We start from the raw sequence: 27958 nt of genomic DNA on the forward strand, positions 1-27958 counted from the left end.
TATTGTGTGATACAGAGCAGCTCTTCTAACCCTCTGAGCCCGAGCATCCTGATCTGTAAAATGTGGGTTATAAAACCTGCCTCACAGAGTTAGTGCAATGAATAAGCAAGGTCATATATGTAAAGCATTTAGTACAGTGCCTGGCTGGTAAGAAATGCTCAGTAAACTGCAACTCTTATTCCATGATATGATTGTCAATAGGTAAGCTCGTAAACCCTTTTGCTCATAAAATAACTGAAACTCTAAAGTTAGAGGACACACCCAAGGTCACATAGATAGCACTTTGGGACTTAGGACTGAAACACATGAGAGCTGACCAAATCTCATGCTTCATCCTGCTTTTTACCTTCATCAGCCTTCATCCTGATTTCTACCTTGAGTTACATGACTGTTTGACAGCCTCTTGTTTTCTGAAGGGTGTCATGCCTGGGCTACGATGGCTGTCCCCTGCTTCCACAGCTCTACACAGACCTGAGAGGTGACTTCACCATGAGAATCCTCAGGCACTTACGTTTTCTAATCACTAAACACTGCAAGAGGCTTCTCTTGTCCTTCCCATTCTTTGCTCAAATTATAGACTCTAAAGAAGTTTGTTCAAGAATGTGTACAGACCAATGGTATGGTAATCCTAGCAATTTAAAATCTCCATCAATATTTATTTTCAGCTGCTGGCAAAAATGACAGGATAATGTATTACTTTGACAGAACACACTGATTTCTCTATGATTTGAATGTGCTATTTTGTCCACAAATAAAGACTATTGCATGCTTTTGTGATAAGATGACTTGCTGTCTTTACTTGAATATCCACAGCACATGTGAGACCTGGGGATTGAGCGTGGCAGAGACAGCTGCTTGCTCTTTTGTTCATGTAGGCTCCAGGGCTAACAAAGAAGCAGCGTGGTCAGGCTGGTGCCATTTGGAAATACATAGTTCACTTGACAGTATTTGTAAATCACATGTTTTGCCATCAGAAGAACTTGCAGTGTGAAAATGCTTCCATATGTTAGCAATGAGTCTCTTCACTTTGCTGAGGGAGGCAGGAATAGGCAAAGTCTAGGTTTCATGGGATGTTGAAGATACAGGCAGATGCACAAAGTAAAAATGGGATCTTCTTAAAGTTAATTTTAAAGAATTCTCCTTACTGCTAAAATTAAAGAGGTTATTTTGACACAAAATAACCTAAGGACTAAACCATTATTCAAAAAGATGACTATTACCAATACAGCTTTCTATATTGAATTAAAATAATTTTATTTTTAAGCATAATAAATAAAATTTAATTTTTAATGTATTTAATTTCCCTTCAGTGAGGAAACACACTATTTTGAAATTTCTTCATGATTCCAAGGACACAGACTGGATGGAGACGCTTGATTACAACATCTTCCCATTCCAAAACTCTTGCCCTTGAACATACTGCTCTTTGTCTTGAGCCTTTGAGCAAGCAGGAGAAAAACCTCCTTGTTCCTGTTACCACAGGAATAAATGGATGTTGTTTCCACCGCGAACAAGTCCTTGCAGGCCTAGTGGGGAAGAAAGGAGCCAAGCTGGCTTACAAGGCCTCACAACTCGAGCCCCTTTCTCCTTCTGGGAACTCACAGCAACTCTGGGAGGCCAGCCTTCCCCTGGCAGTTGAGGACTGAATTGCCCTACTGACCCTCAGAGCACAGGAATGAAGCAAGACTAATGTGAGGCCTGCTGCAGGTGGCTTTGCACAGATTTGATTGCATTGCATTAGAACTAGGATGGGAGAAGGAAAGGCCAGGGAGCAATTTGTAAACGTACAAGAAGCATTTTGCTCATCATGCTAAAGAAAATTACAAGAGAAAAATTTTTACTTTAAAAATTTATGTCTTGAAAAATTCTCAGGAAAATGAGCAACACCCTTTTAATTTATTCCTACCTTCACACTTTCCTGATCATTGAAGCACTGTGACAAATTAAGGTTAAAGTATTGAACATGTTCTAATTATATGATGCCTCCTTAAATTATTTTTAATTATGGTAAGATAAGCAAAACAAAAATTTACCACTTAGAATGCACAGTTCAGTGACATTGGTACATTTACCTTGTTGTGAAATTTAATTTCAGAATTTTTCATCATCTCAAACTGATATTCTTTACCTATTAAACAATAACTTCCCGTTCTACCCTCTCCCCAGCCCTGGTTGACCACTATTAAATTTTCTAATGCTGAACCTGACTGTTCTGAGTACTCAGATATGTGGAATCATACCAGATTTGTCTTTTTGTGTCTGGCTTATTTCACTTAGCATATCTTCACCCGTGTTGTAGCATGTCAGATTTTCATTCATTTTTAAGGCTGAATAATATTCAATTGTATATGTAGACATTTTCAAACTCTATTTGTCCACTGATGAGATTTTTTAAAAAAAAATTAGATTTCCCCCCTTTTCCTTGTCATTCTTTCTTTTCTTCCTGACTCCCTATTCTAATATTCACCTCCCATGCCTCCTCACACACATTTCCCACCCTTCCTTCACATTTCTCCTCTTCTTCCCTATTTACTTGTATACTCATGATTTTCTAACATGCTCAATACATCAAGTAAATACTCTTTCTATGAGTTTCAAATTACCTCCTGAATTTTTCTGTCAATTTCAGATTTACTTTATTATTATGACACTTATGAGATGTTTGGATGTAGGTGAAAGTGCAGTCCCTGCTCTTTGTACCAACTACTCCGATCAGATTACTTCTCTCTTCTGGTTTCAGTTTTGCAATACATAAAAGCAGTTGGATCAAGTGACCTTTGAAGCTCTAACATTCAGTGACTTACCAATATCAACAACTTGAACTATTTGGGGAAAAATATTGATTCATTTAATTAACATTTGTTTCTATGAGCAAGGTAATAGATCATAATTAAGCTCACAATATTGTGAGTTTAAGGTTTAAAATGTGAAAACTATTCACAAAATTAGAAAGCAATTTGGCACATTCTTTCATGATGCATTTTAGATTTGTTTTCTATATCTTTGTTTTTTTCTCATCTTTAAATTTGTAACTGAGATTGTTGTATAAAAGTTCCTCTAAACTTATTTTGCTCCAACCCCATCATAACAACCATTTCCATTAATCAAACTTGAGCTTATTCAATTTTCAAAAAGAAAAATGATGAAAAACACCAGAACTTTAAGCCATATTTGAGAGTGAATCTCCTGTAATGAAAATTGGCCTCATCATCTGTTTCTTGCCCATCTTCAGCTTATAAAAATACACACACAAAGTAATCTTTATCTGCACCTTCATTTATCTTCAGACAACTACATTTTAACACAGCCAATTCTAGACCAACATGGTCTATTTCCAACATTCACAGGCTACTGGCCTGCTTTACTCTTTCTTTATAAATAGAAAATTCCTCTCCTTCTTACGAATTCTGTTAGAACAAGATAAGATTTGGTGGCAGTTTACTAAGCATTCATTATAGATAGGTCTGAAGGGTGGTTTTCCCTCCCATGGGGACCCAAGCTTTAGGGAGATGCTCAGTTATTGAGCTGGAACTGGAATGGAAATTTCCTTGAATCTGATGAAGGAAAGACATCTGTAGCTTACAAGCAATTAGTTCTTTCTGGACCTGAAACCCACCCTGTGGTGCTCTAGTAGGGGCTTGCTTCAAACTCTCTTCCTTATCACTGATGCTTGAGTGTTAAAGACAGGTCCCTTCTTCTCAGTTCCGATTTTAACCTGTTTCCTCCTTCTGGCTCAACTCACAGGTGCATGTTTTACCTTTCTCTGATGTTATTTTCATTAGGCTCAAAAGAGCTTCAGACTATCAGCCCTTGTAAAAATCCAGATCTCATTCTATGACCTTTGGCTTGTTTCTTGCTGTCCAGCAAGGGTGAGGTATCTGATCATTGGGTAGAAGGAGTGCAGTTTCTTACTGAATTACAGGTATTTATTGCATTTTAAATCCTGACTTTTAAATATTTTTTTAGATTTGCCCACAGATGTCATTAAAAGTAACTCAGGTGTGAAACTTACTTTGCCTAAATGTTGATTGAAATTTCAAGTCACGTTAATGATTTAATGTTATAGTTGAGCCAACACTTGTAATAGAGTACTCAGTTTTACATTAAAAAATAAATTATAACAATGACTATTATTTAGTTTCTCCATAATTTGACATTTTATATACTGCTCATTTTGTCAAAAACCCAAACCTCTTACCAGTTTAGTTGTAAAATTGGTACAGTGCTATCTTCTACACCTAATGCAGTGTAAGAGAGATGGACTGTGCATTATTTAGACTTAAGCAGAAACTATCAGTCTGATGAGAAAGCCACTTGCTCTGAGTTAATAGATTTGCACTGGTAACATCTTTATTTTTTACCTTGTTTCTTTTAGAGTCATTTATTTCTTTTTGGAAGACAGATGGCTAGTAATTCATACTACAATGCACTGGTGATTTAACAACAACTTATTTTAAACAACTGAACCACAGATGGATTCAGCCAATTTGGTCTGCCACAGTTCACAGCTGCTTAGCTGACTATTTTGTGCCAGCCTAAGAGGTAGTGAACATGAGTTAATGCAAGTCTCTGGGGTCAGAGTTCTTGGGTTAGGAGCTTGGCTCAAGAACTCTGAGGCCTCAACATTACCTACATCCAGGGACTTTTGTAAAGTAATGTGCAAGTATATGAAAAGTACATAAAACAGTGGCATACAATGAAAACTTCATGAATGTGATTTGTAAGTGACATGTTAGTATTATGATACAGTCTAGGTTATAAATGTAATTTTTTTGTTCTCAAAGAGTTTTGCACACCATAGCTGAAGAGACAACATCAGTATGAATGAAATATTTATGAGAAAATCACAGGACATTTGTTTTGAAAGGTGTTTTATAGGTCCCCTGAGGAACTTATCATCTATGGTATCTAAAATGTGCTAAGAAGATGGCCTTCCATAACACAGAACATCAGTAAGCGTGAGAATACATGCTGTTACTGTGTGAGGCAGCACACTGGTGTATGGGCTATCTGTGGACCAGGATATTGGCCCTTCTTCATCCTGTGAAGTCAACCTCCTGACTTTACCTCAAACTGCTATACTCATTTTTATCATTTTTAAATGTATGTACTAATGTAAAATATGTGGGGACACACTGTTGCTTGTTATGACAACTGTAATCAGCTTCAGAAGAAAACAACTAAGAAAGCATGATTTATATGTGAATGTTAGATTAAATCACACCACTTTAGGAGAATTCACAGGCCAGGGGTGATTGCCAGCAACCAGAAAATCACATCTCAAAGACTTCCCATTACAGATTCATCATTTTTCCACCTCAATTAAAAACAGATATTGTGAGAATTAGCATAATCAACTTTAGAGATGAATTTTCTTTTAATTTTAATTCTTTTATTTGAAAGACACAAAGATATTTCCCTATCTTTTTGTTCACTTTCCAAAAGACTGCAACAGCTGGATTTGGGCCAGGCTAAAGCCAGGAGCCAGAAACTCAATCCATGTTTTCCTCATGGGTGGCAGAGATGCAACCACTCAAGTCATCATCCACACATTAGCACATCCTGCACATTAGCAGGAAGCTGGAATCAGAAACACAGCTGGTACTCAAACCCAACCACTCCACATTTCACCCAAGAAGGGTCTTACCCACCGTGTCTGATATTTGCCCCATAGAAATGAATTCTGGGGTAAGCTTTTTGCAGACATTCATTTCTCTTGGGAAAATACCAAAGAATGGGGCTGCTGGATCACAGAGAACAGGTCAAGGTTTAACTCTAATAGAAACTGCCCAACCATTTTCCAAAGTGGTTATGAATGAGCAGCCACAGTAATGAATAAGTTCTGATTGTTCCACATCCTCCCCAAACATATTATCAGTGTTTTAAATTTTAGCCATTTCAGTAGATGTGAAGTGATAACTTCCAATGATTTTTTTTGCATTTTCCAAATGACTAATGATATTAAGCAACTTTTGATGTGTTTATTTGCCATTTGTACTCATCCGTATTCTTTTTGGGGTGTCTGCTAGGTCATTTGCCTATCTTTTAAGCAAATTGTCTTCTAACTGTCTACATAGTCTTGTTGCAAGTCCTAGTCTTCAAATATTTGTACCTAGTCTTCTTTTTCCTTATTGGTATCTTTTTTTTAGAGACATTTTTAAGGTTGATATTCTAATTTATCTTTTTTTTTTAGTGGTTAGTATTCTTTGTTTTTGTCTAAAATACTGCCTAGTCTAATGGTGAAGATACTTTCCTGTATTTTCTTCTAGAAATTTCATTTGTCTAACTTTTGTACTTCTGTCACATTCCATCTTAATTCTTTTTAAAGATTTATTTATTTATTTGAAAGTCAGAGTTACACAGAGAGAGAAGGAGAGGCAGAGAGAGAGAGGTCTTCCATCCACTGATTCACTCCCCAATTGGCCATGATGGCCGGAACTATGCCGATCAGAAGCCAGGAGCCAGGAGCTTCTCCCAGGTCTCCCACGTGGGTTCAGGAGCCCAAGGACTTGGGCCATCTCCCAAGTGGAGCAGCCGGGACTCAAACCGGCACTCATATGGGATGCCGGCACTGCAGGCGGTGGCTTTACCCGCTACACCACAGTGCTGCCCCTCATACTAATGTTTGTGTGAAGTAGGTACTGAGATTCATTATTATGTTTGCCCATTTGTTTCAGGTTTATTATAAAAAAGACTGTCCTTGACCTCTTTGAATTATCTTTACCAAAAACCAGTTGACACTGTAGGACTATATCAATTTCTGGGCTCTCTGTTCTGTTTTAGTAATAACTGTTCTATCCTTACACTAATATTATACTATCTGTGATTATCATAGCTTGAAACCAAAAAGTGTAAGACATCAGCTTTGTTCTTTGATAATATTGAGTTATTCTAAGCCCTTTTCATTTTCTTATAAATTTTAAATCAGCTTATCAATTTCAAAAGAAAAAAAAGTCTGTTGGAATTTTTACTGGGATGGCCCTGACTCTATATCAATTTCGGGAGGATGGATGTCTTAATTCATGAGTTTGGTATGTATATCTTCTTATAGCTCAGACTTCTTTAGCCTCTCCCTGCAAAGTCTGTTTTAATTGTGTGGGTCTTACACGTATTTTGCTACATTAATCTATAAGTGTTTCCTTTTTCAGATGAATAAAAGAGTGCTCCAAAGTTTTTAGCTTTTGTTTTTTTGCTAATATATAGAAATATATTTTGTTGCTTTTTTTGTATCTTGATTTTATATCCTGTGATCTCAGTAAGTGCATTTATTAGTTGTAGTATTTTTGTTTGGTAGAATCCTTAGGATTTTCCTACATAGACTCTCAATAATGTATGAATAAAAACTGCCTAACTGGGGTGAGTGTTCTGGTGCAAGGTTAAGCTGCCACTTGGGATGCCTGTACCCCATATCAGATTGCCAGTCAGTCCCACCATTCCACTTCCAATTCACCTTCCTGTTAACGCATCCTGGGAGGCAGCAGATGATGGCTCAAGTGCTTGGACCACCCATGTGGAAGACCCAGATGGAGTCCAGAACCCCATAGCAAAAGTGTGAATAAGTAATGCGTTTTCTCAGGTCTTCAAAGAGGGAGGTGCCTTTCTCTGAAGGGAGGAGAGAACCTCCACTTTGACTATGACCTTGTCTAAACAAGATAAGAGTCGGAGAACTCAAGGGGCTTCCATAGCCTTGGAAACTCATGACTGGTGCATAGGGAGATTACTGATGCCATAAACAGGAGTGTCAATTTGTAAAGTCAACAACAGGAGTCACTGTGCACTTACTCCTCATGTAGGATCTCTGTCCTTAATGTGCTGTACACTGAGGCTTAATGCTATAACGAGTACTCAAACAGTATATTTCACTTTGTGTTTCTATGGGGGTGCAAACTGTTGAAATCTTTACTTAATGTACACTAAACTGATCTTCTGTTAAAAAAAAAAAAAAAGAAAGAAAGAAAGAAACTATCAATTCCCAACTTGACTCTCACTGGGATTAAACATGACAATAGGTCTGATCTGATTTCATCATCATTTAAAAAAAAAATCATCTATTATTTTTCACTTTATGTTTCTGTGTGGGAACAAACTGTTGAAATCCTTACTTAAGGTATACTAAGCTGATCTTCTGTATACTAAGATAATCGAAAATGAATCTTGATGTGAATGGAAGGGGAGAGGGAGTGGGAAAGGGGAGGGTGGTGGGTGGGAGGGACGGTATGGGGGGGAAAGCCATTGTAACCCATGAGACGTACTTTGGAAATTTATATTCATTAAATAAAAGATAAAAAAAAAAAAAAAAAAAAAGTAATGCGTTTTCTGCTGCCATTGCTTGCACAGCACTTCAAAAACTGTTTCCTATACTTTGTTATGCTAATGAGGTGGCCTACATTGGGCCCCTACATAGTTTCAAGGGAAAAGCTGGCCACACCAAAAAGAGCAAGTGTGTTATGAGAAGTTGGAACTCTCACCCCATCCTCTCACCTTCCTGGTAGGGAAGAAGGACTGGAGATTGAGTTCAATAACAGGACTGATGTTTTAATCAATCATGTGTATGTAGTGAAACCCCTTATACAGCCTCTGGACACTGTGCTCATTGGAGCTTCCTGGCTGCTGAATACATCAACTGAGAGGGTTGTGCATCCTGACTCCTTGGAGACAGAAATTCCATGTTCCTTATCCTCTTGAAACTTCCCTATGTATATCCTCATCTCCTTTCTAATAAAATGTAATTGTTTCCTTTCTAATCAAATGGTCATTTTAAGGACAACGCTTTCTTGAATTCTGTGAGTTGTACTAGTGAATTATCAAATACAAGAGGCTTATGGGATTCCTTGGATTTGTAGTTGTCCTGGTAAATATGCAAATTGCTTGCAGACACCTGAAAGTTTTGGCTGATCTGTAAAATGGGCCCGTCTTTAACTTGTGGGGTCTTCACTATCTCTGGGTAGTATCAGAATTGAATTGAATCATGGGGTACCCAGAGAATTGGTGAGAGGGGTCAACTGCTACCTGTGACGCCAGCATCCCATATAGCGCCAGTTCAAATCCCAGCTGCTCCACTTCCAATCCAGCTCCCTGCTAATGTACCTGGGAAAATAGAAGATGGCCCAAGTGCTTGGACCCCTGCCACCCATGTAGGAGATCCACATGGAGTTCTAGGCTCCTGGCTTTGGCCTGGCCCCGCCCTATCCATTGCAGCCATTTAAGGAATATATCAGTGGATGGAAGATCTGTGTCTGTCCACCTCTCTCTGTAATTCTGCCTTTCAAATAATAAATTAATCTTTGAGAAAAAAACACATAAGAATATCAGGAGGAATCCTAAGGTATCTTGGGTATCTATAGAGAAGTTACTCTAATGTGGATCAATGAAAAAAATTAAATGTTATAACATGAGAAATCACAGATTTTAAGAAACAGATATGTGTGTGTGTATGTGTGTATAATAGAAAGTACGTTAAAAGCAATCCTGTATGACCTTGAGAAAGTCATTTGACCTTGAGAAGTCCTAGTTTCTACATCTTTTAAAAATGAGAACAGAGTGGGCACTTGGCCTAGAAGTTAAAACACTGAGGGGGACACCCACAATCCTTATCAGAGTGCCTTGGTTTGAGTTGCAACTCAGTTCCTGATCCCAGCTTCTTGCTACTGTGCATCCTGAAAGGCACCAGCTGACAGCTTCAGGAGCGGGGTTCCTGCCATCCATGTGGGGAACCTGGATTGAGTTCCTGGCTGTTGGCTTTCATCTGGCCCAGTTCCAACTGTTGAGGGCATTTGCAGAGTGAACTAGTGAATGGGAGCTTACCCACTGCCCACCTCTCTTTCCCCCTCCTTCCTTCTCTCATTCTCTCTGCCTTTCAAACAAATAAAATTTAAAATAATAATTAATAAGGCTTATAATACCTACCTGTAATGGTTATGTGTCTCCTTGGCTGTGCCACAGTACCCAGATATTTGGTCAACATTGTGAATGTTTCTGTTAGGTTGTTTTTGTATAAGATTTACCTTTTAACTGGTAGACTGTGAATCAAGTGCTCTCCACAGTGTGAGTGGGCCTCACCCAATCAGCTGAAAGCCTGAGCCCCAGAGCAACAAGAAATGGACTTGAATGGCTCATTGCTGGTGTCTTCAGCCCTCTGGCCTACACAGCAGACTTTGGACCTATCACTCTCATAATTGTGTGAGTCAGTTCCTTCAAATAAATCTTTCTCTATTCAAACACAAATATGCATATAATTGAACTTCATTACATATATGTATTTGATTAAGTCATTCACACATGCAGACATACCATAGTGGTTGTTTCTCAGGAGAATTCTGGTATGCTACTTCAGCTGGTTGTTGTGAAAATTAAATGAGATAATATATGTGAAAACATCTGTAAATTTTTAAGCATTATTAAACATAAAAATAGCTGTCTGCCTAGTTCATATAAGGAGTTTTGCTAATGCCTTATAGACCTATATAAATTAATATTTACAAACTGGTCACAGAGGATCTACAAGGTAGTAACAAGTAGGCCAGAGAATTTTCTGGGCCTCTGTTCTGGACTGACATGGCATCAAAGTATACACGTGGCATGCAAAGTATAAACTGCCCTTGGACAGGAAACCATGGCTTAGTTGACTTAGTCCAATTCACACAGAGCATTCGGTCCAATACTTTGCACACAGTGGTAGTCCAGTTGATTGCTGAATGATAGATGATTTTAATCTATATGATCACCACAAAAAGTACGATTTTATGAATGATTAAGTGGGAAGAGTTAAATACGTAGGAGTTAGCATAAAGCATTCTGGAATGGAATATGGAGGGTTAGAAAATATGCATGTGCTAAAGCTGACCATATCTTCAGAGGGAGCAAGTATCCACCAATCACAGTCCATACACTAAATATGAGAACTGGACAATTAGTCTGACTAGGAGAAGTCCAGAACCACTCACCCAGGTTGCTTCAGTGAATAAATCCACAGTCAGACCTCATTCTCTAAAACCAGTGGCATTGCTTCCTTATACTTTTGCTGAACTTTGCATAGTAGTAAGGTGTAAATATAGCTTGGAAAAGAAACCAAGGCCCCTGCACTGAATGCGTATTTTTAAACTCCAGGACTGGAGTAAATTTAAACTTTTAAATTCCAGTAACTGGAATGCTATTTAACAGCATAGCAAATACAACACAGTCTCATTTGTCAGCTCAAATCTCCAGATGATACTTCTTGTTTTGTCAGTGGCCAGTCTGCAGTGCATTAGCATGCTTTAAAACTCCATGGATTGTGGTTTATGTGGACAGATATTCTGAGATATGGTTGTGAAAAAATGTGGCTGCTTTCAAAACAATCTAGGCAAAAAGTTTCAGTCTGAGAAAGAAGACCAGACTCTTAGTCTTGTTGGTATTTTAGGAAGTATGTCATCATAATGATATTTATAGGCTTCTACGGAAATTGCCAGCAAGGGAGAGACCATCAAGATAGCCTGCCTTAAATTAAAACTACAGTGAGATATTATTTTCTACTCACAAAATTGGGAAAGAAATTTTAAAAATAATGCTCAATTTTACTGAAACATATCCTTGCACTGCCTACTGGAGGGTCATTTGTTCAGAAAAACTTTTTAAAAGATGCATAATTTTGGGGCCGGCACCATGGCACAGTAGGTTAATCCTCCGCCTGCAGCGCTGGCATCCCATAAGGGCACCGGTTTTAGTCCCAGCTGCTCCTCTTCCAGTCCAGCTCTCTGCTGTGGCCTGGAAAAGCAGTAGATGGCCCAAGTCCTTGGGCCCTTGCACCCACATGGGAGACTGTCGCTCCCCCTCTTCGTGGAGGAACAACACAAGACCCTGCGCTGTTCTTTTGTCTGCTCGGCCCTCCCCGGGTTTGCTGCTGGTTCTTCCCGGCTTGGCTACCGTCCCTTCCACCTCCGTGGAAGGGCGGTTCCCCCTGCCACTTTCCCCACTTCCGCGGGGGAGCGGCACACCGCCGGCCGGCTCTCTCGGGGGCTGCACAGGTATTCCTTCAGATAGATGTTCCCCTTAGATGTTCCTGGTGCATGTTGTCTCTCTCCTCCTTTATAGTCCTCTTCCACCAATCCCAACTCTGCTACCCACATGCCGAGTACGCTGCTCTCCTCCAATCAGGAGCAGGTCCTACAGTTTATTGGTTAAACTGGAGGCAGCTGTGTAGAAGCTGTTTTTACTCCTCTCCCAGCACCATATTGTGGGAGAGCAGATGCATAGAATAAGTCTTAATTCCAGTAACTTAGTCTAGTCCGAGTTGCTCCCCACAGGAGACCAGGAGGAAGCTCCTGGCTCCTGGCTTTGGATCAGCGCAGCTCTGGCCATTGCAGCCAACTGGGGAGTGAACCAAGGGACGGAAGACCTTTCTCTCTGCCTCTCCCTCTCACTGTCTGTAACTCTACCTTTCAAATAAATAAATAAATTTTTTTTAAAAAAAGATGCATAATCCTTTGCCCCTGCAATTCTTTCTCTTAAGAATTTATTTTGAGAAACTATTTCTGCACATACACGAAGTTCTATTCACTAGCTACTTCTAATAATGAAAAATTAGATATATGTCATCTGTGCAACATAGGAAATCACTTAAGGAAATCTTGCTGTGAAGGAGAAGTATACAACCTTTAAAAATACAGTTGTAGAATATATGGAAATGTGTTCATCATGTTGTTAAACTAAAAAGCAGTTTTTAAAACACTATGTACAGAATAAACCTATTTTTATTTAAAGTGAAGTAAAAGAGTCATCAACACATGTGCATGGAAGAAAAGCCTGGAAGATATACATTAAAAGGTTAGTAACAACTGTATATGGGTGGTGAGTTTTTTTTTTGTCTTTGTTACCTCTTTTTTGCTCCCTTCACCAGATTTTCTATAATAAATATTACATCAGTAATTGGTGGTATATGTGTGTTGGTGGTGAGATACCTTTAAATGTGTTAAACAAAATGAACAGCAAACAAAAATCCTACAATAAGCTAGAATTGCCAGGTAATAGAGGCACAAGAACTTTTTACAGGGCTAGGCCTAAACCCTGGCACATTCCAGGACTTTACTTTCTTAGGCAATTGATTCAAAATTATTTGAGCCCTGATGGTACAGCATGCTCTAACAGGCTGTTTTCATTTAACATGAAGTATTTTGTGCTCATGCTGTACCACGCTTTGTATAGCATGAAGTCACTTCATACAGCTCTGGGAGCTCATACAGGAAGGCAGCATGACACATTCATACATATGTAAGGACACAGAAGTCACTATGGAAATGGGAAAAGATGTCATTTAGCCATCACGCTTCCTGCCACTGACATCTGAAACTCTTCCTCTAGAAAAATAAAGAAGAGCTTATAACCTAGATTCATAATAAACAGATCCATGCTAGGTGGTAGAGGAGATACTAGAAATGTATAGTAATTCCCTGACCTAATAGAGTTGGGGGGAGATTACATTATCCATGGGAGCACCCAGCCGTTCCCACGATGGGGACTTTGCTGTCCCTGACAGCGTGGATCAGAGGGATCATCTTGTCTACTCATGTTAACCAGCTGCCACTGATGCAGCTGGCAATGTAGTAGATTTGAAAGTTTTACAAGACTATAGTGAGAATGGCTGGTAGGTCAGCCTGAATGAATGCCCGGTAAGCAAAGTGTGGCACTTTCCCCTGTGGCACTTTTCTTCGGCTGTTCCTGGACCACAAAAGGGAAACAGCCAACAATATATTTTATTTTCTCATAGATGAATGAGCCAGAGATCTAGACAAAATTAGGGTTAAACAAAGTCCAGATATACACCACTAATTCACAAGAACTAAGCTAAAGGCTAAAGTAAAGCTGCTCTCAGTTGAATTTTCCCTGCAGCTGATTCAATCATTTCTAGATGGGTGTTTCAAATTACACAAAATGTACCATCATCTAAAGTACTGACAGAGGTTTAAGAAGTTTAAGCATGTAAGTTTCAGGGTGACAGCTCCAAGGCATATATATTCTTGATAGTCATCTGAGTGTTGACAGTCCTTTAAAAATCAATGGTGAGTCCAAGTTAATCATTTCTTGTGCATCACTGTTAGGTCTGTTTTCAGAGCTGAAAAATGGAAGACTACAAAGCATTTTGCAACTAGCACCTCCCCAGGTACTTTGCCAGCCCACTATTCTTCCGGGAATGCTAATGGACAGAAAGTGACAAAACACACCCCTCACTATCGCAAAGGACTCACCTTGCTGTGGCTGGTCCTCCTGCAGCTTCTGCTTACACGTGCGCAAACTGCAGAACAGGCGGCAGCTGGCTGTTGTTTGCGTGGTCGACATGGTACTAGCAGTGCGGCTGTGGTGTCAGGATCACCGGGGCATTTCCTTCCCTGGGCCAATCACCTAAAATGATCTTCACAAAACACCGAGCAGCACACAGGTACTTGCAGATCCTGTTCCTGTGTGGAAAGCATTTACCCTCTAATAAACGTCCATATTTTCCCTACTCATGACTCTTGAAATAAATATTTACCAGTGTTTCTTCTACATTTAAAATGTCAATTCATTTGGCTACAAACATCACTTAATTTCTCTTTAAAGCAAACTGAAACTTGCCTCCTTAAAAATTCAAGTCCTACAGAGTAGCTGTTTCTAACAGATTACAGTTTTGGCAATTTTGACTCCTTCTGCTGACATGAAATCCAATGCCTCCAGTATTTAGAGAGGATTGCTAACATAATGCATACACAAGGTGGGGGAATGTCGTGCTGATTTAAATCAACCGCTTTCTAAGTCTGCTCTGAGTTACCCTCGGTGACAGCTGGAAGTGTACAGTTCTTAAAGGAGGCTGGAAGGAGGAGGGGCCAAGAGGACTAGGCTGATTAGCATAAAGAAGCAGGCAAGAAATGGCATTGGAGTTGCTTTGAATAACAGTGACCAAAGCAGGGATTCTAAAGGTAGACTGCAGCTGCAGTAATTAAATATCTGACCTCTGCACCTCTGTTTGTAATTAAAACACAAACTGAGAGCTGGGGTTTGACCTGCATGGATTCTCACTTGTCCACATGAATTCAAAAAGGTACAGCTGGAACTGGTCATGAGCTCATGGAAATGTACTGCTGGGACTTTGGATTTCTGTAAACACCTCCGAGTCTTCAGGAGGGAGCAGTTACAGGGCAGCCTCCCTGCCAACACAACTATTTGGAGCCCTGGAAGAAAAATAAACAGACAAAAAATTATCTTTCCAGAGACCTATTTCTGTTTCCCACTTGGGTTCTCTCTTGCTTTTTTGGAACATAAGAAAAGGCTATTTCTATCACTTTTCCTGCTTGCTATTTCTTTTTTTAATTTTTTAAAATTTATTTATTTATTTATATATTTTTTATTTGAAAGTTACAGAGAGAGGAGAGGCAAAGAGAGAAAGAGGTCTTCCATCCACTGGTTCACTCCCCAGCTGGCTGCAATGGGTGGAGCTATGCCCATCTGAAGCCAGGAGTCTGCAGGTTCTTCCAGGTCTCCCATGCGGATACAGGGGCGCAAGGACTTGGGCCATCTTTTACTGCTTTCCTAAGCCATAGCAGAGAGCTGGATTGGAAGTGGAGCAGCTGGGACTTGAACCAGCGCCCATATGGGATGCTTGCATCAGAGGTGACGGTTTTACCTGCCATGCCACATTGCCAGCTCCATGTATCTGACTTTTCTGGGAAGTCCCATGGAAGCCTCCATTTTTCTTACTCAGGCAAGGATGTGGAGCTGGGGAGAAACAAGAGGAAGTGGTGAAGTCAGTTGGTCACTGCTAATGCATCTGGGAAAGCAGCAGATGATGACCCAAGTCTTTGGGCCCCTTCACCCATGTGGCAAAAGAAGCTCCTGGCTCCTGGCTTCAACCTGGCCCAGCTCTGGCCGTTGAGGCCATTTGGGGAGTGAACCAGGCTAAAACACCAGGCTGTCTTGCCATGGTGTTCCCACTAATGCGCTGTGCAAATTTGAGCCAGGTACTGGACACCTCTGGATTTCTGTCTTCATTTATCAAATGCAACAAATGCTTGGAAAGTGATGCAAAAAAAGCATTCCATACACATTCTGCGCATATAAAGGTTGGGGAAAGGAAGGAGTATCCCATTTTGTCTTTGGCTGGAACCTGAGGAGAAAGATTTAAAACTAAAAATTTGAGTAGAATTTGGAGATATATTTGAAAATATGGACAACCAATTCTTAAATTTAGCTAAGCATGGTAATCACTCTGGGAACATCAGGAATGTTGGAGATTCCTGGAGCCCCAACTGCCATGGTCTGAGGTCTGGGATGAGGTCTAGAATATATATATATATATATATATATATATAGACAGGCAGAGTTAGACAGGCAGGAAGGTCTTCCTTCTGTTGGTTCACCCCCCAGATGGTTGCTACGGCCGGCGCGCTGCGCTGATCCGAAGCCAGGAGCCAGGTGCTTCTTCCTGGTCTACCATGCGGGTACAGGGCCCAAGGACTTAGGCCATCTTCCACTGCCTTTCCAGGCCACAGCAGAGAGCTGGAATGGAAGAGGAGCAACCGGGACAGAATCCGGCGCCCCAACTGGGACTAGAACCCGGAGTGCTGGCGCCGCAGGCGGAGGATTAGCCTAGTGAGCCACAGCACCGGCCGTCTAGAATATATTTTTAAAATCCTCTTTTTCAGATAAACAGCATAACTTGCTTGAACAGAGTTGGTTTGCTCCGCTGTTTCTCTCATTATAGCTTTCCTGAGGACTACAGAAATCAAAGCACTCCTTAAACATGGTACTTTCAGTTGGCACAATGTAAAGGGCTAGGATGATAGTGGATAATACCTGTAGTTCCTCTTTTGTGCGTCACTGAGGCAGTGCTGGACCTCAGTGGCCCTGTGTTTGATCACTTAAGTCAAGGTGACTCCTGGGCTCTCACACTGTGTATTGAGTTATACTGCTGCTCTTGTGGGAATCTTTTGTTCAATCTGCACGTTTGCACAGGAAATAGTGAAACCAATATGTTACAGAGGCAAGTAAAGTGACATCTGATGAATCAGTCATAGTGCACTGTGTGGCTGTTGTGCTTTCTCTTTATTCCCCCAGTTACTTTGCAGAAGCATAAAGTTAGTTCACAATGGGCCTACTGCATTTTATTCTTTGCTTGTAATAAAAGCAAAAAGTAGGGATGTAGTCAAGAAAATAACAACCTTTAGTATTTTTGCTTACAAATTGATTGTAATTGAATTTTTTAAAGTTTGTTTATATACTTTTTAAAATTTATTTTTATGTATTTGAAAGATCAGGGAGCATAGTGGCATAGGAGTTAAGCTGCTACCTGCAGTGTGGGCATCTCATATGGGTGTTGGTTCAATTCCCAGCTGTTCCACTTCTGATCTAGCTCCCTGCTAATGCATCTGGGAAAGCAGCAGATGATGACCCAAGTCTTTGGGCCCCTTCACCCATGTGGCAAAAGAAGCTCCTGGCTCCTGGCTTCAGCCTGGCCCAGCTCTGGTCGTTGAGGCCATTTGGGGAGAGAACCAGCAGGTGGAAGATCAATCTCTCTGTCTCTCCCTCTCTCCCTGTAACTCTAACTTTCAAATTAAAAAAAAAAATTTTTTTTTTAAAGAAAGAGCAACAGAGAAAGAAGGGAGAGACAGAGGCAGAGGCAAAGAGATATCTCACGTGCTGATTCAGTCCCCAGATGTCCACAACACCTGGGGCTGAGTCAGGCCAAAATCAGGAACCAGGAGTGAGGAACACAACTGGAGTCTCTTACATGGATTACAGAAACCCAAGTACTTGAGCAATTATCCTCTGCCTCCCAGAGTGCGTGCACATTAAAAGGAGTTGAGTCAGAAGCAGAGCAGGGATTCAAACCTAGGTACCCTGATATGGTATACAAGTTCCAGGCAGTGTCTTAACTACTGTGCTCAATGCTTGCCCCTAAAAATGAATTTGAGGGGCCGGTGCTGTGGCGCAGAGGGTTAACGCCCTAGTCTGAAGCGCCGGCATCCCATATAGGCGCCGGTTCGAGATCTGGCTGCTCTGCTTCCAATCCAGCTCTCTGCTGTGGCTTGGGAAAGCAGTAGAAGATGGCCTAACTCCTTGGGCCCCTGCACCCGCATGGGAGCCCCGGAAGAAGCTCCTGGCTCCTGGCTTCGGATCGGCGCAGCTCCGGCCATTGCGGCCATCTGAAAAGTGAACCATCGGTTGGAAGACCTTTCTCTCTCTCTCTGCCTCTCCTCTCTATGCGTAACTCTGACTTTCAAATAAATAAGTAAATCTTTAAAAAAATTTGAATTCCATAAAAGTCAAGCTTCTCCCTTTATCAACTCTCTGAGACTCCCTACAAAAGAATACCACCATGGCTGGCACTGTGGCGTAGGTTAAGCCTCCACCTGCAGTACCAGCATCGCACATGGACACTGATTCAGGTCCCAGGTGCTGCACTTCTAGCTCCCTGCTAATGATCCTGGGAAAGCAGTGGAGGGTGACCCAAGTGCTTGGATCTTTGTACCCATGTGGGAGACCTGAAAGAAGCTTCTGGCTCCTGGTTTCAGCCTGGCCCAGTCTTGGCCGTTGCAGCCATTTGAGGAGTGAACCAGTGGATGAAAGATCAATTCTCTCTCTCTCTCTCTCTCTCTCTCTCTCTCTCTCTCTCTCTCCACTTTCTCTCTCTCCCTCTCTCTCTCTTTCTCTCACTCCCACCCTCCCCCCGTTTCTCTCTGTATCTCTGCCTTTCAAATAAATAAATAAATCTTTTGGAAAAAAAAAAAGAATGCCACTTGTTTCCTTAGTTTGGATTTTTCTTTTTCTGCTATTTTCTTCTCTGTTTCATTTATGTTTTTATACTCCCAGAAGAGTAGAGTGAGTGCACGGCCCTGCACCCCATGGGAGACCAGGATAAGTACCTGGCCCCTGCCATCGGATCAGCGTGGTGCGCCGGTCGCAGCGGCCAGCCGTGGTGGCCATTGGAGGGTGAACCAACGGCAAAGGAAGACCTTTCTCTCTGTCTCTCTCTCTCTCACTGTCCACTCTGCCTGTCAAAAAAAATTTTTAAAAAAAGAGAAAAAAATCAGTCTTTATCAGTTGAGGATGGATACTGGAAAAATTTGTTAGAATTCATAACTCAGCAAGCATAGCTCTTGGTTGAATAACCTAAATAGTATTATCTTTATAAATTTTTTTTCAAAGTTGAACCATATTTTAAAAATAGGAACACATAGTTCACAAGAGAGTTGATGATTTAATTAGTAACCTGCCTTGTTTAAAAAGTATTTAAGATGTCTATAAGCATTATCTATTCTCTGAAGTTCTTTGGATTGCATTGAATGACAGATGTTATATAAATAAAAAGCAATAGCTTTGTATTCATCACTTTCATCCTCAAAGGATAGGATAAAAGACCCTTACAAGAATGTAAACCTGAAAATTATGAGCCCTGTGCTGAGCCTCACTATGGTCTATAGAATTATTAAATGGACATTGGAATGGAAGGTTAATGAACTTAGATTTTCTGTTGATTTGAAATAACGAATCCTCTGGCCTTTGTATCAGCCAGTATTAGATTTTTTCCCCCAGATCACTCCTTAATACCTGTACCAAAGACACTGAGGATGAAAATGTTCAATTTCAAGATCTCATATTGGCTTATGTTACATTTATAACATAGAAACCTGTAAAAGTGGGCTTTTGTAGCTGTCCAAAGGTGTGCTACTATTCTAAGTATATTGGGTTTGTCAGGCAGCAGAGTTGATTGAATTCCTATAATTGCCATTTATAATAACAAAGGAGATGCACATGGTTGTATTAGAGACTGTTTTGCTGAATACTTGCTCCCATCCATGAAATCATGAGACTGACTGGCAAAGCACTAGATTGCTTACTTATCACAGTGCTCATTATTCTGAAATTGTTACAATTGATCTTAATAAATTGGACAGCAGCATTTGGTCTTAGTTACCTCACTCCATAAACATTACATTGGCCATTCAAATATTGGTCCTTTCACTGACATGCCTTAGATTTGACTGCTACAGGGCTCCCTCTGGAGGTCAGCAGAGCCCAAGGTCATTAAGAAAACAGCTTTAGCCTTAGCACAAGATAAACTCTGTTTTTTCATACAGCTCCTACAGGAATGAGGTCCTGTATTTGTAAGCTTAGGAAATGATTATCTGTATCTGAAGTTGTAAGAAAGCAGCTAATTTTCCTCTTATGGGTGAATTTTCATCATTTCTATGTGTTAGTACTTCATCTTTTGTACTTATCCATTTTCTCTATTTATTGAAGTCTTTCAGCCAAAGTGAAAACAAAAGAAAATCAAAGTTCAGAAAAATGCCAAGTTTTACAGTATTTATTTGTTTTAAATATCAGGGAAAGCCAGAATAAATTGGTTCTGGTTCCACAATGTCCACTAGTTGAGTAGCAGCCAATGATCCTACAGAGTTAGTCTAAACATTGTCTGAAAATGTTTTAAGTACATAGAGATGCAGACCAATGGTTTTGGAGGACGGCTGACGTCTTTGAAGGTAAATATGTACTAGCTAAGATCATTTTCAAAATAAAGCAAATTAACTTGCAACAAACTGTGTTACTTTATTTGAATTTACTTTCACAGGAAAAAATAATAAAAATATGTTTCTCCATCCTTTCTTTCTTTCCTTCCTTCCTTCCTTCTTAGTTGGTTTGTTGGTCTCTCCCTCTCTTCTCCTTCCCTTCTTTCCTTCTCTCTTTTCCTACTTCTTCTTTCACTCATTTTTTTAATTAAGAACAGTCTAATATAATTTTGATGTATTAAAAATAAAACTATAACAGGAATTTGCTTCAAAATAATACAATCAAGAGAAATACAGGGAGGGTATGGATGAGATAACATTGGCCATAAATTGATAGTTATTAAACTTAAGTAATAGGTACATGGGAATTCATTAGGCTTTCATGACTACTTTTATATATTTTTAAAATTTCTATGATGAAAAGATTTTTTGAAAGGTTTTGTAAAACTATTGTATTTACAAAAATGGCACAAAAGATAACTCAACAATCAATGCATGTACATATGTTATTCACATCTTCAACAACAAAAGGTATTCTAACATTATAGACCTGAGTAAGAATACTAGCTTCAATGGCAGTTGTTAAGTACTAGAGTCACATAAATTATGCCAGAGTGGGCAAATTTTGCCCAAGTAAAATTCTACTGTTAAAGCTGAAACAGGTTTAAGTCCATTCAGTGTTGTGTTTTTTTTTTTTTTTTTTTTTTTTTTTTACAGGCAGAGTGGACAGTGAGAGAGAGAGAGACAGAGAGAAAGGTCTTCGTTTGCCGTTGGTTCACCCTCCAATGGCCGGCGCACCGCGCTGATCCGATGGCAGGAACCAGGTGCTTCTCCTGGTCTTCCATGTGGTGCAGGGCCCAAGCACTTGGGCCATCCTCCACTGCACTCCCAGGCCATAGCAGAGAGCTGGTCTGGAAGAGGGGCAACCGGGACAGAATCTGGTGCCCCGACCAGGACTAGAACCCACTGTGCTGGCGCCGCAAGGTGGATGATTAGCCTATTGAGCCACGGCGCCGGCCCAGTTTCAAGCACAGAAATACAATCTTTCAAAAATCCCATCTAGTTGTGTTTTGAATTATGTGACTTTTCTTACAACTTGTGGTCTGAAACTTCTGTTCTACAAAATCCAAAAGGAAAATATAGAAAAAAATCATTACAACAGAGGTTATGTTAAATAAGAGTAACATACAAAGCTATAATTAAATGAAGTAAGTAAAGCTGTGAAACTTGTTACTTGTTGGCACCTACACTAGGATTTAGGTAATATATACAATTATTTTCAAGTAGATTATGTTGCTCTAACATGTCTTTTTTTTTTTTTTTTTTTTTTTTTTTTTTTTTTTTTGACAGGCAGAGCGGACAGTGAGAGAGACAGAGAGAAAGGTCTTCCTTTGCCGTTGGTTCACCCTCCAATGGCCACCACGGCTGGCGTGCTGCGGCCGGCACATCGCGCTGATCTGAAGCCAGGAGCCAGGTGCTTCTCCTGGTCTTCCATAGGGTGCAGGGCCCAAGCACTTGGGCCATCCTCCACTGCACTCCCTGGCCACAGCAGAGAGCTGGCCTGGAAGAGGGGCAACCGGAACAGAATCTGGCGCCCTGACCAGGACTAGAACCCGGTGTGCCAGCGCCACAAGGTGAAGGATTAGCCTAGTGAGCCGCGGTGCTGGCCGCTCTAGCGTGTCTTTTTCATCAGTGCACTATTTAACTAACTCAAAAATTCTACACCTGTCTATTCCCTTACAATAGCAGCACACACTACTCCAACTGCAAAGCTGTCAGTCTGAAATGACTTAGAGAATGAAAGGAAGAAAGAAGTGGATAGGTAACATAGCAAAGAGAAATAATGGGAGACAGAAGATTCGTGCAGTTCGGCTCTTTTCATCATTTTATCCAGGGCTGCAGTAGGAAGTTGCTTTTGCTTTTGCCACGTTGCAATCCAAACAATGAAAGTATTTTGGCCCTTTCTGCAACTGGTTCCTTAAAAAACCTGAACCTCCAGGCTTTTGTCCCAGATGAGGATACCTTGCTTTTAATTTTGCTTCTTCAGCTTTCTCTGGACTAGTCACTTTATCTTCCATTTCCTTCTTCTCCTCTGCAGAGGCTATCTCATGGACTTCCACGGACGTAGCGCTCCCTCCAACCCCACTTCTCCCCATAAAAGGGTCTTAAATATAATTCTTAATGAATCTGATTGAGAGCAGGCAATGTCCTTGTATTAGAGTATGGAGAAAAATTCTTAAAATTTATTTTCCTATTTAGGTTTTTATTCCATATAATATACAATTCATGCAAAGAAAGATAATGTTTACATGACTATAATTTATAAACAAGCAAGCCCATAGTGTGGGCTACAATCTCAAATATTTGTTGTTGTCCAGGGTACATGACCAAGTCCAGAGACCTCCATAGCAGAGGAAGAAGACTGGAACTTACATGAAGATGGTGTACTACTCTGAGCAGAATCAGTCATTTAATGTATTAGTTCTCAGTTGTATCTGGATGTACTATTTTATCAATTCTTTTTCTAAAAGATGATTATTTAGCGTCTTAATTGGTTTGGACTACTCTAACAAATTACTATGATCTAAGTAGGTCATAAACAACGTAAATTTCTCACAGTAGGGAGTCTTGAAGTCCAAGATTAGAATGCCAGCACAGTCAAGTTCTGGGAAAGGATTTCAGCATATGAATTTGGGGAAGACACAAATATTTGTTACATAACAATATCCTTGTCTTTTCAAGTATAGAAGAAAGTTTTTAGCCTGAATTCATGGTGGGGCATGGAAGAAAAAATATCTGTGAACTCTTTGTATTTCCATATACATTATTTCAGAGGCCTACCCACAATGTTTAGTAAATATTGACCAACTTCTTCTTGTAGAACTACAGCTATTTCTTGCCTCCGGGCCCTCCCAAGATACATGTATGCACACATAGACACACACGCAGCCAGGATTTGATAAATTATTTAGTGTACAAGGATTTGAGAACTTAGTATTCTTTCATATCATTGTGGGCTTTAAAGTGCTATGATATCCTTTTTGATTCATCGCTTAATTAGAAATATATTACTTAATTTTCAAATAGTTGGAAATTTTCACAGTATCTTTGTGTTGTTGTCTCTGGTTTAATTCTACTGTGATCAGAGAATATGCTTTGTATGGTTTTCATTCTCTGAAATTGTTGTATATTTTAAGCTCAGCATATGGGACAAGTTTTTTTTTTTTTTAAACATCTTTAAACCCTCTTTTAATTCCATTTTCCATGAACTCATTTATTTATTTATTCATTCATTCATTTTAAAGGTACAAAGATACACACACACACACACACAGAGAGAGAGAGAGAGAGAGAGAGAGAGAGAGAGAGAATCTTCCATCTAGTGGTTCACTCCTCCATGCCCTGCAACTTTTTTTCTGGGCTAGACTGAAGCCAGAGGCCTAGAACTCATTTCAGGTCTTCCACATGGCTGGCAGGGACCCAAGTACTTGAGCTAACATGTGTTACCTCCTATATCTATCTATATCTATATCTATATCTATATCTATATCTATATCTATATCTAAAGTTTTGTCAGCATCATTGGTTGAAGAGATTATCCTTACTCTACTGTATGGTCTGAGCACTTCTGTTAAAAATCAGTTGGCTTTATATGTGTTTATTAATTTCTGAGCTCTCTATTCTGTTCCATTGATTTATGTATCAGTTTTATGCCAGTACTATGTTGTTGTAATTACTATACCTTTGTAGTATGCTTTGAAGTCAGTTATTGTGATGTCTCCAGCTTGATTTTTCTTGTTCAAGATCACTTTAGCTATTTTGTGTCTTTTGTGATTCCATATGAATTTTAGGATTGTTTTTTCTAATTCTGTAAAGTATGTCATTGGTATTTTGATAGAAATTGCATTGAATATGTACATTGCTGTAGGTAGTATAGACATTTTAATGGTATTGATTCTTCCAATCCATGAGCAAGGAATATTTTTCCATTTTGTTGTGTCATTGATAATTTCTTTCATCAGTGTTTGATGATTTGCATTGTAGTGATCTCTCATTTCTTTGGTTAAATTTATTCCCAAATATTTCATTTTTGTGGTTATTGTGAATGGGATTTCTTTCTTGTTTTCTCTTTCTGTGAGTTCATAATTAGCATTCAAGAAAGGTACTATCTGATGTATGTTTATTTTGTAATCTGCAACTTTACTGAATTGGTTTATCAATTCTAATGGCCTTTTGGTGGAGGGTTTAGGTTTTTCCATGCACAACATCTTGTCATTTGAAAAGATGGATAATTTGACTTTCTCTTTTCCAATTTTGATGTCCTTTATTTCTTTCTCCTCCCTAATTACTCTTGCTAAAACTTCCAGTACTATGATGAATAAGAGTGGCAAAAGTGGACTGCCTTGTCTTGTTCTAGATCTGAGGGGAAATACTTTCAGCTTTTCCCCATTTAGTAAGATATTGGCTGTAAGTTTGTGGTATATAGCTTTTATACTTTTGAGGAATGTTCTTTCTATACATGTTTTTGTGGAGGGTTTTTATCAAAAAGGGGTGTTGAATCTCATCAAATGGTTTCTCTGTATACATTGAGATGACCATATGGTTTTTGTTCCTCATGTTATTCTAACTGGTAACACCTTACCAGAAAAGAGAATACCTTTATACTGAAGAGATCAGCAAAAGTAGGACTGCAATTATTAACTTGTTGTCTTGATGTAGTGAATTGCAGTTTTAGCTGCACAATAGAATTACCTGAGAGCTTTGAAAATATCAGTTTCCTTGCCCTATCCCAGACTAATTGAATCAGAATCTGGATATAAGCTCAACATCTCTAATGAACATCTAGGATTATAACTAAAGGGCAGATGGCTGCTTGGTCAGTCTTTTGCCAATTTGTGTCTGTTGTCAGATACAGGCCGATTCACTGGCAAATGCTGAACTCTCTTCTTTCCTTAGTTGTGTCATCATGGTCAAAGACTTTGAAAGGTGATTAGGCTCTTGGCCTCAGGTGCTTTGCACAACAGCTTGTTTATTGAGGAGTGTGTGACAGTCACATCAGTGACCTGGGAAATTGGCCTCTGTCAAAGCCAATTAGTTGCACTGTTTCCACTTTAATGAAGCAGATCAATTAATGTGGGGGGTGTTCATACTAGAAAATTCTGGGGTCTGCCAGACCAGCAGTGTTAGGATATTATGTGATTAGACACAAAATTCATTCACTCATTCAACAAGCATCTGTTGGGCACAACTATGTCCAGGACACTGAAAATAAAATGAATGGAAGCACAATGCCAACCTTCAAAGAGTTCTCAGTGTTTTTTTTTTTTTTTCGTCTCAGCATAAACCACTAATTTCTTAGCCATCTACAGTGAATCAATTCTTAGCCTCAAAATTGCATCCTCTTTTCTCCAGATTTGGGAATTTTGCATATACAAAAAGCGGCAAGTAGTTCATCTCACTATAAGGAATTTCCATTTAAGTGAAATAAATTATAAATTTAGTTTCATAAAAACTCAATACAGGGTCTGGCATTGTGGTGTAGCAGGTAAAGCTGCTGCCTGCGACACCTGCATCCCATGTGAGGGCTAGTTTGAGTCTCAACTGCTCCACTTCTGATTCAGCTCCCTGATAATGTGCCTGGAAAAAGCAGTAGAAGATGGCCCAAGTCCTTGGGCCCCTGCACCCACATAGGAGACCTGGAAGAAGCTCCTAGCTCCAGGCTAGATTGACTTTGCCACCTTAGATAACCAATAAATGAAGAAAATATATGAAACAATAGGTTTTATGACACTGGGTATTAAGCAATGAAATCCCTAAAAGACAGGAGATCAATGAAGTGAACCCTATCATAACCCCCAGGTTAGTCTCTTAAGAGATTCTAGTCTGTATCATTGGGAGGGGGATCCCAAACAGAGCCTGGAAAATTCCCTGACATGAGATGGAGCTAAAAGTCTGGAATGAACACGATGGCTAGAACTCATAGAAGAGAATACTGGGCAAGAAGGAGCTAAGCAGAGTGCTTTACACATAGAGCCACAATATTTCCTGTACTCAGAAATCATACTGGAAGAGTTTGTGAGGCATGGAGTATTTGGAAGAATGCTCAGCTAACTCTTGTCTTGGTAGCGTGTGTTGGGGTGGGGGCGGGTGGTAATTAGTACGATACTGAGGACTGTTCTGGTTCCACTTGATAACAGATAAAAAGCAAGGCCTAAAAGGATCAAACCATTCCCATATGTCTTAACTGTGGTCCAGAACAAAGCACAAGAATATTTATAAACTATAAAACAAACGACAAGATAAAACTCACAACTTGCACCCAATAAATAATTACCAGGCAGACAAAAGAAAAGTACAACCCACAATAAGGGGAAAAAGTCAATCAATCAAAACAAACTCAGAACTAAATAGATGTTAGAATTAGCAGAAAGACAAAGATACTAAAAAAGTATTTCATACATTTAAAAAGCTAAACAGAGGCATGAAATATATATGTAAAACCAAATAGAGCCGGCGCCGCGGCTCACTAGGCTAATCCTCCGCCTTGCGGCGCCGGCACACCAGGTTCTAGTCCCGGTCGGGGCGCCGGATTCTGTCCCGGTTGCCCCTCTTCCAGGTCAGCTCTCTGCTGTGGCCCGGGAGTGCAGTGGAGGATGGCCCAAGTACTTGGGCCCTGCACCCCATGGGAGACCAGGATAAGTACCTGGCTCCTGCCATCGGATCAGCGCGGTGCGCCGGCCGCGGCGGCCATTGGAGGGTGAACCAACGGCAAAGGAAGACCTTTCTCTCTGTCTCTCTCTCTCACTGTCCACTCTGCCTGTCAAAAAATAAAAAAAAAAAAGAATAAAAAAAATAAAAACCAAATAGAACAGCAAGAGATGAGAACTATAATATCTGTGATGAAAAATACACTGTATGGGATTAGCAGCATGCTAAACACGGGAGAAGAAAAAATAGGGATCAAGGATAGTTATAGACACTCTATCAAATGTATAAATAAAATAAATGTTCTTAAAAATGAGCAGTGGGCCGCCACACTCCATCAAGTAGACTTGTATGTGCTTAATTGGAGACACTAAGAAAGAAGAGTGAAAGGGGCAGAAAAAATGTTTGAAGAAATAATGGTCAAAATGTTCCAAGTTTGCTGAAAAACCCAGACATTCGAGCACAAGAAACCAAAAAAACAAACAAACAAAAAAACCAAAAAACCTATACCAAAACTCATTATAATAAAATTGTCAAAATAGTTATAAAGAGAAAATCTTAAAAGCAGTCAGAGTGAAAACAGTTATTATACAGAGTGAGAAAGGAGACAACATATTTCATATGAAAAATGCAAATGAGAAGACAAATCTCATTTACAATGATTTTAAAAATGCAAATTAAATACAGGAATAATTTTTTCAAGCCTCTAAAGAGCACCAATAAAAACTATATATAAACTC

At 39.8% G+C, this 27958-nt stretch overlaps 1 protein-coding gene and 1 long non-coding RNA gene across 3 annotated transcripts in view; one reads left to right on the forward strand and one right to left on the reverse strand.

The window, feature by feature from the left end:
* The window catches only part of RANBP3L (RAN binding protein 3 like), a 53714-nt gene extending 38906 nt beyond the window's left edge, over positions 1-14808 (reverse strand). The window contains exon 1 of one of the 2 annotated variants that reach the window (XM_017344681.3): positions 14220-14808. In XM_017344681.3, coding sequence (XP_017200170.1) covers positions 14220-14310 — 91 coding nt within the window. In that variant the 5' untranslated portion in view covers positions 14311-14808. The remainder of the gene's footprint in view (positions 1-14219) is intronic. The other variant, XM_017344682.3, reaches the window with a different exon arrangement.
* The window catches only part of LOC127492830 (uncharacterized), a 134494-nt gene that overhangs the window by 42331 nt on the left and 64205 nt on the right, over positions 1-27958 (forward strand). The window lies entirely within an intron of this gene.

The sequence above is a fragment of the Oryctolagus cuniculus genome, chromosome 14, assembly GCF_964237555.1.
Source record: "Oryctolagus cuniculus chromosome 14, mOryCun1.1, whole genome shotgun sequence".
NCBI lineage: Eukaryota > Metazoa > Chordata > Mammalia > Lagomorpha > Leporidae > Oryctolagus > Oryctolagus cuniculus.